Genomic DNA, 8,230 nt, shown 5'->3' with positions numbered 1-8,230 from the left:
TGGCCGAGGTACAGAAGAACATTAAATCGTATTGCATCCAGAAATTGATCGACAGCACGCAGTACCACTTCCGTGTTATCGCGCAAAACCCGGTCGGTTGTTCGGAACCACTAGAGAGTGCCACGGTGAAAATTCAGCAAACGCTCGAAGCACCGTCGCCACCACGTGGACCGATCGAAACGTCCGGTATGACGAGCAATTCGTTTACGCTGACGTGGCAACCATCCGAATCAAACGGTGGTAGCAAGATCACGGAGTATATCGTAGAAGTGAAGGAATCAAAGAAAAAGGTCTGGAAGATCGTTGGTACAACTAGTGCCTCTGAAACGTCGTTGCTGATCGAAAATCTGGCTATGAACAAGGCGTATGATTTCAAGATTTCGGCCAAGAACAAGATTGGCATTAGTGAACCGCTCGTTACGGAAGAATCCATCGTAGCAGGAAAAGAAATCAGTAAGTACTCGTAGCGCTAGTGCGCTGCTTGCCACCTTTAATTGTACTAATGCTTCGAGTCCTTTGTCCGGTAGTAACAATTGTCCTATTCGTTGTGCTATCATCATAATGTTCTAATCATAATGTACGCGGTAATCGGTAAAAAAAAACTACCCAAGTAATAACTCTCAAAAACATGCTAAGCACTCCAAAAGCAATTGATATAACACGCTCACTCAACTCAACTGACTGAACCTATTGTAACGCACACTCTACTCGGCAATACTAAACAGTAACATGATCTGATCGTACTGATCCGATCGAATGGTGACACTATGTGATGTATCTAATCATCTTTGAACACTTTCCACCAACAATTTGCCCGTTGCACGATGTATACTGGCCAATTCACACCGATCTGCACACACCGACAACAAATAGCCCCACCATCAGCTCCACGAAATCTGCGTATAGTGAATGTAACCAGCAAGAGCGTCAAGCTCGAATGGCAGCAGCCGGAAACGAATGGGGGATCAGACGTTACCGGGTATATTATCGAGAAGCGGCTCACCACCGCTACGCAGTGGACTAAGATCAAAACGCTCGAGTCGAACTGTCTTTCGTACTGCGTGGACAATATGAAGGAAAAAACAGAGCTGGTGTTCCGGATTTTCGCCGAGAATGCGATCGGTCTGAGCGCACCTACTGTATCGGAGAGCATCGTTCTCAAATCACATGCCAGTAAGATCAAACGCAACATCATATGTTCTATCCATTCCATTAGCTCATACATGTGTAGCCTCAATTTGGTGTTAATATGTGCATGCAATGATGAGCAAGGGAGAGATAGTGAAATTTCATTTTTCGTTTCCTCACAGCTGTTCCATCCCCACCAACTGGCCCCCTGGAGGTGCGATACCTTGGACCGAACATCAACATCGTTGAATGGGGCATTCCAGAGTCGGACGGTGGAGCACCACTCGAGGGATATAACATTGCCATCCGCAACGCGAAGAAAACGATGTGGATGGAAGTTGGGCGTGTGACGGCCGATTGTCAGTCCTTCAACATTAAGGACCTACAGGAAAGCGAAGACTATCTGATTCGCATTATGGCACGCAATGAAGTCGGTATCAGCGATCCGTTAGAATCGGATGAACCGTACACTGTTCAGCTGGGTGCCGGTAAGTAGCAAAACTTCTTTCTGACTGACCATTTATTGGCAAGGGAACAAACAATAATTAACCGTTCCTCTCCCCTACAGCTCCTGACGATGTACATGATGAAACAACGAGAGACTTCTCGGAACCGACTGGCACGAACACATCATCCTGGTTGCGCGAGCATAACATGACGGCTGACATCAACAGCTATGCCCGCCATAAGTTGCTCAGGAGAAGCGAGTACTTCTTCAAGCTTTGGGTCAATGCCAAGAACCTCTTCAAGTAATCTATCGAACGATATCACAAAACGTCACAATCATCAATCGCTCTTCTCCCATATACCATACCCCGGCTTGGGGGGAGGTGAAAATAGCCAACACCATATGTTTTGTAAATCTTGTTTGTAATATGTTTGTCTAGCATCAATGATTGTTATCCAGTAGCTGCTAAAATATCAAAAGAAATCGACAGAAAAATGTGCAAAAACTGTGATAAAAGAGCACTAGCAGCAGAGCATTACTACTACAGCGATGAAAGGGTCCTTCTGATTGCGAATCAACTTTGGAGAAGTAGAACAATCGAATAAGTAGCTTGTTTTTAGAAATCGAGCCAAAGAAGAACCGTATGCAGAAATAGATGCAAGAGAGAAACTAACAACATATACGATCAACCGCTGATCATCAACATCAGCAACGACACGCAGCAAAACGACAGGGCATCCCACAGGCTATCTGTATGCCCGGCTGCGTTGGAGTAGTTTGTAATAGTAGCGAAGTGGGGAAAATGAAAAACCAAACGAGCGCGGAAAATAAGAGACCGACTAGACATAGGCTGCAATTAATCTTCGCCAAACGGACCAGATAGCGTTGCGGCTGAAAACGATCCGAAGGAGGAAAACATTGGTGCGAATGTTATCCCCCCTCGGGCCAAAAAGCCGTTAACCGATAAACTAGGCGAGAGCGGCAGTCGAGAAAGGTGTGAACTTTGGGAAATGTTGTTAAATTTTATATTTTTTATATAGCGAACTTATTTCAAAATGTTACAGTTTAACCCATGGCATAGCATGGTGGATGGTGTAAGAGGTTGATAGACGAAGAGTAAACCCGGGAGAATACAGATTTTCAAACATATTATTGTTTGCTCCACTCGCTGCATAGGTATGGAGATAAATGCATATTTTTAAACGATTTATAAAAATTGTGTGCAGAATAAAGCGAATAAAAAAATGAAGCAAAAAGAATCGAAAGCCTTTCATTTTGAGAACGTTATCTAGGTCACCCAGTAAATCCCAAACCCACCTAGGAGCGCCATAGTTACGCTGCATCGCGCCAATAACCTGCTGTCCCAATCACGTCACATTATACAATAGCATCAGACCGACCGATACGTGCACACGAACCTCGCTTCACGCCGATGGGCGGCGACCCAAATTGAAGAAGTTCAATGTCACAAGAAACCTCATCGCACATATCGCCAGCAAACCGAAGCGGTGTAATTGGTGTTTGTGAACTACATTATCACTTCGTGCATCGAATGCTCCATGAACTAGCCAGCGCGCAGCCAGCACAAGTTCGACCTAAGCGAGTTCGGCGCAACGCTAATAATGTGCCAATTGTTATGCAACGCCAACATCGGCATGATTTGGTCGCTGTCCTGGTCCATTGGTCAATTTCGTGTGTGTTGTACGCCAAAACACGCACGTACACCAATCGGCACGCTAGTGGTCGCGTTCGGCTAAGGTTAATCATGATTTTTAATTAAAGGCGTACCCAAAAATCAACGAAATTGTTTGCAAATATACTAGCCTGGATCACGACGGTTTGGTCAAGCGTCGTCCATCACAACAACAAACATCAGCGAAGCTCTAAAGACAAACGGTGGAACGGTGTCTTAAACGGATGGTGCACGCCGGTTCCTTACATAAGCCCTATAACAATATAATCTGTGTCATAATACGAACCAATCGCATATTAAGCTGATACTCTACCCTTCTTCTGCAAGCCACCACCACACCACACAGAGCGCGTTGTATGCATGCTGTTCGATTAGTTGTCCGTTGTGTTGTCAGTGCTGCTCGCGCGAATGTATTATTGATTCACTTTTGCTTTTCAACCCACCAATGTTTAGTTGAAACATTTTGCCAGTTAAATGTAGCTATTGTTTCGCATCAGTTCGCACGTTCCAATAGCTTCATTGCTAGCCACTGGTTTGCGGTTTCTGATTAGCAGTAAAGTAGCATCAAACACGGGACAATTTTATTATTAACCCAACTGATATGTCCCGTCTGCAGATACTTCCTAGAAATTAGATAACTGTCTTGCGAACCGCCGGTGTCTATGAGACGATTATATTCTATCGCGGCAGCTTAGGTATGCGTCAAAAAATAGTCAACACAGATCAGTCCAAGGCTTTACCCAAGATCATTAGTGAACGTAAGCGCTCAGTACGTTCACGTTGGGTCGGTTGATCTTACGAACAACCTGCGCAAAGTCTTATGGGACGAGTTGAACGACGACAAAGGCGACAAAGACGGTTAGGTGCCCGTACTGCATCGTTGCAAAGGATTGCTCAAACGAGGCAAGTACACATGTTACTCAATCGCCAATCGTCCATGCCCTACCGCTACTTGGCGCGAGCGAATAAAAACAAGTAAGACCTACCGACCGACTGACTGAGCAAAAGTCAGCCCCACCACTACTGCCTTGGGGGAGCGCCCGCTCAAAGAGACACCATAAGCGCTTCTCAGCTGCAACTACTTACACTTTCAAAATGCATGCACCGCCATGCTGCAGCCGGAGTGCACATCTGGTGCACATGAACACCAGAGCTCCATCTCTCTATTTCTCTCCACTTGGCACCTTGTGTCCGTGTGTGCGTTTTCGTGGAGTGCTACGAGGCCAGTAAAACTCCATTCCGCCAGCACGCGCCATCGAAGCGAAGGTATTACATCAAAAGACTTGCGCGAGAGGCAACAAACCCCAACTGGCGGTTTCGGAGCCGATGGATTCGGCTTTTTGGTTCAAACCTGGTACTGCCGTGTTGCACCGCCGGTCAGCAGTCAGTTTTACGTCAACTAACATCGGGACTAGACGTGCGTATACTTGCTGGTAACATTTTCGGTTCTTTTCACCGAAACGTCTTATTCGCCGGATTTTATTATACTCTCTTTCGGCGTGTTAAGGTCCTTGGCCTCTCAGTGGCCTAAACTTTTTAAATTAGTTTGTGAACTTTTATGTGTGTGTGTGTGTGTGTGTGTGTGTTTGTGTTTGCGCGTGTGTATTGTTTGTGCTTACATAAACTACACTCAAACTCCACGAGCTCGCCGTTCGTTGTCTGTAGATTTATGTTTTGTTACCTGCTTTCATAATTAATAATATATGATTTGTCTCTTTTGACTTATATTCTAACAGTGAAGCAAAGCGTGAATTAACCCTATCGGCGTGTGATATTCTGTTACAGTTTGTGTAGTAGTGTTGCGTTAGTGTGTAATATTTCGTGTGAAATTATCTAGCAACGAGCCGCCATCGTCAAAATGAAGATTCTTAGAACCCTACCGGCCGCCATCTACTGTTTGATCTTTGCGATGCTTGGTTCCAGTGACTTCAACGCCTACAAACATGCGGTGGTGGCTCAGGAACCTCTGTTCGAATTGCCAGTCCAACTGATCGGTTTTCCAGTCATCATTCTTTCTGTTCGGTTAGCTAACTTTGCCAAAAAGTTGGCGTATTCTCTAAATCCGAGTAAGTAGACGAAATAGTCACATGAGGGTCTTTAGCCTTTAAAGTGATCAGCCTTAGATTTAGATTCGTTTCATTGGTTCAAGCATAAAGGCACTACGCTTAGTAACCTTCAACGGTTAAGAATGGGCTTAGCAAAAAGAAACTATTAGCCTCCATGCTTTCAGAGAGTTAACACCTTTCCTGAAGGTAGCTTTTTTATTTACCGAACACAAAAAGTACACTTAAGGCGAGTTGGGCTGTCCTCGTTTTCTGATTTCCCTTATTTCTTTTTCGGCCGAATGTTTGGTATACGATGACCACATCTCACCTCACTCAAGGTAAACGAGGTTTGTAGGATTTTGAGCAAATTATTATATAACAGCTGAATGAAAACTGATGCTGAGTAGAGTTAAAGAGGATTCAAACACCTGATAGCACTGCTACTATTCCAGCCATTGCCTTTTACATCGCATCGAGTCTCGCACGAATGATAAACTAGCAGATCAATCCGCTTCGCAAATCCTTCGTTGAAAATAGAGACCAAACATAACGTCGAGGAGCATGACTGGCTCACTGACTCACTGATCTGATGATGAGCACCGCGCAGAGGTTGACCACTTGACCCACATTTCACGGCTCGGCGGCCTCGCACGAACATACTCCAGGTGGGCCACATCGCGTCAGTTACTTACGCTTTTCTTCGACTGGTGCGTACGTGAGAGGCGGCTACAGTTGCGGCCACACATTATTCGCGCCAAACGAACATTCGAGCATGTCCCGTTGCGGCATAGGCGTGGCGATAATGATATGGTGCAGCGATCGTTTGCTTCTTGAACCGTTGCCACTCACTGGCAGCCCGAGCTCGGTGCTCGGTAACCGTAAAGTTTCAAAACGACGATAAACCGGTGGATGATCAAAAAGTAGAGGCATCCTCCGTGAGGTGTCTGACCCTCCGTGAGGGGTCTTCCAGGAAACTAAAAAAGAAGACGATGATGTTGATAATGATCATGATGATGGTGTCGGCACCAAACTGAAAACTCATTAAAAAGATTCCAGAAGGCGTACGCAATCATTCACCCATCATGAACACGTATTTGTACTTCATCATTAACAGAAGAACGGGACATGGAGATGGCCACACTCGTCCCCCAAAAGCATTCTTCCGAAAGGCAGTCAAACTTTCCAAAAGAAAGAGGTCAGCCTGCTAATTTAATAATTATCCCTCTTTAGTGTCAATCGAAGGAAGAGGGTTAAAGAAAACAACCAGAAAAAATACGGTTTGCTTAGTACAGTCTTGCGTGAGGTTGATAAAATTGTATCTATTAGTTTTACTATGCACATGAAGTTTTACAGCGTGCTAGGGAATCAAAATTACGTGAACTTTTTCAATTTCCTGTCGATCAATTTCGTTATGCTTTTTGCCATCAGAGCAGGTGCTCCTGTCTTTAGCGGTAAACACAGACCTAACGATGATATTTTGGATCGAAACGTCCCTAACCGAACCACACGATGGGATAAAAGGGAACAAAGCAGAGGGAAATGGATAATTGAACCTGCACTGTCATTTCCTCATTCGCTGGCCTGAAAAGAAAGCGAATCTATGCTTGCCAATCGCCGCTAGGGTCTTTGGAGCGACCGCTGATGCAGTGTGCCAAGTCCCCGTGAAGGAGACATTCAGCCGGCACTAATTTCTTCATTCCCCATCATCGACAAGTATCGTTACGTTCCTCCTCTCCACCACGATGACGCTGTCTATTGCAAACCCTCCGTCTGCCAAGTCAAACTTCTTTGGGCCGCTTCCCGAGGAAAGGCTGGGGATGAATTGAGAAAATTAAAAAAAGACTGAAAGTGCGCCCCATCGAAAAGGCCTCACGTAATCGCGTCAAAAAATAAGAGCATTGCATAAAAGCGCTTTAAACGATGATGTGGATGAAACACGGGCTCCACAACGGTGGAGAGGAAAATTTGTTGGAATTTTAAATTCCCTTGCATTGGATTTGATGCGCTGATTAAGTTGTACAGATGCGGTACGATCCCGAAACCGATGCAACAAAATCGGTAATCTTCTCTAGATTGAAAACTGGTTTGAAGAGTTCCGAATTCGGCGAAAGTACTGTGGCCATCATGAACGAACGAGGAGTTCTAGCTCGTGTCAATAAACTTCTAATCGTTTCGTTTCCTCTTTCTTCCTCGCAGAGACCTATCAGTCCCGAAGTCGGAGAGAAACGTTGTCGGGAACAACGGTGGAGCCGGAGCAGCTGTCGTGGCTGGCCATCGATGTGGCACAAGCTGAACGAAAAATTTACCAAGAGTTCGGCCCGAAGGCGTGCATCGAAGAGGAACCATGCCGTATTCATGCGGTTAGCAGCGCTCGCATGGACCAATACAAGCCAGACTGGGACGACATTTTGAAGTTAGTTGAATGCTTTCCTTGTGCTTAGATTGGATGCTTAACGTTTCCGTTTTGTTCTTTTAATTTCAGAAACTACAAATCGCAATCCAACGGAATGAAGCAGTGGTATCTGCTGTCCGTTTTCCTTGGTGACTATCTGCGTGATGTACAGTTTTGCAAGCAGCTCGCCAAGCGATTAGATTGCAACCGGTACCAGCGTCCGTTCGTTCGAGACTGAGTTTTAAAATAGATAGACGCAAAGAAATGTACATAAGCTTTGAAAACAATCATTTTAAGGAAATGCTGTACCTAGGCGATAAGTTAGTCATCTATAAAAGGAATAAAACAAGTCAGTATGCGCTGCCACATGAAGTAGTTTTCGTCACCAGTCCCAGAACCCTGCTCACTCACTTTTTCAGTGAAATTCGTATTTTTTCAGTAAAAAACGGAGAAAAAGATTCAAATTTTGGGCAAACGTTTTGGGGTCGAAAGATCGTGCAAAAATTGCGGGGGATTCCTTTTCC

General features: G+C 45.0%; 2 protein-coding genes across 4 annotated transcripts in view; both read left to right on the top strand.

Moving 5' to 3' along the window:
* Window positions 1–2,413, top strand: part of LOC125953704 (titin-like) — a 30,062-nt gene extending 27,649 nt beyond the window's left edge. The window contains exons 13-16 of the mRNA XM_049683424.1: window positions 1–453; window positions 874–1,173; window positions 1,311–1,616; window positions 1,697–2,413. The exon at window positions 1–453 is cut by the window's left edge and continues 872 nt beyond it. Coding sequence (XP_049539381.1) covers window positions 1–453; window positions 874–1,173; window positions 1,311–1,616; window positions 1,697–1,881 — 1,244 coding nt within the window. The 3' untranslated portion in view covers window positions 1,882–2,413. The remainder of the gene's footprint in view (window positions 454–873; window positions 1,174–1,310; window positions 1,617–1,696) is intronic.
* A 1,329-nt stretch (window positions 2,414–3,742) lies between these two features.
* LOC125953721 (uncharacterized) lies at window positions 3,743–8,067 on the top strand. Of its 3 annotated transcripts, none has more exons than XM_049683469.1 (4): window positions 3,743–3,822; window positions 5,006–5,335; window positions 7,511–7,727; window positions 7,797–8,067. In XM_049683469.1, exons 2-4 carry the CDS (start codon window positions 5,128–5,130, stop codon window positions 7,942–7,944), a joined length of 573 nt encoding a protein of 190 aa, XP_049539426.1. In that variant the 5' UTR covers window positions 3,743–3,822; window positions 5,006–5,127; the 3' UTR covers window positions 7,945–8,067. The 3 variants fall into 3 exon arrangements, with proteins under 3 accessions (XP_049539426.1, XP_049539425.1, XP_049539424.1); XM_049683468.1 differs by lacking the exon at window positions 3,743–3,822 and adding an exon at window positions 4,531–4,686; XM_049683467.1 differs by lacking the exon at window positions 3,743–3,822 and adding an exon at window positions 4,531–4,702.
* Window positions 8,068–8,230: the final 163 nt, after the last annotated feature.

Source organism: Anopheles darlingi, chromosome 3 (assembly GCF_943734745.1).
Source record: "Anopheles darlingi chromosome 3, idAnoDarlMG_H_01, whole genome shotgun sequence".
NCBI lineage: Eukaryota > Metazoa > Arthropoda > Insecta > Diptera > Culicidae > Anopheles > Anopheles darlingi.
The sequence above is the reverse complement of the archived record's forward strand: the minus strand, read 5'-3'. Positions and strand labels throughout refer to the sequence as shown.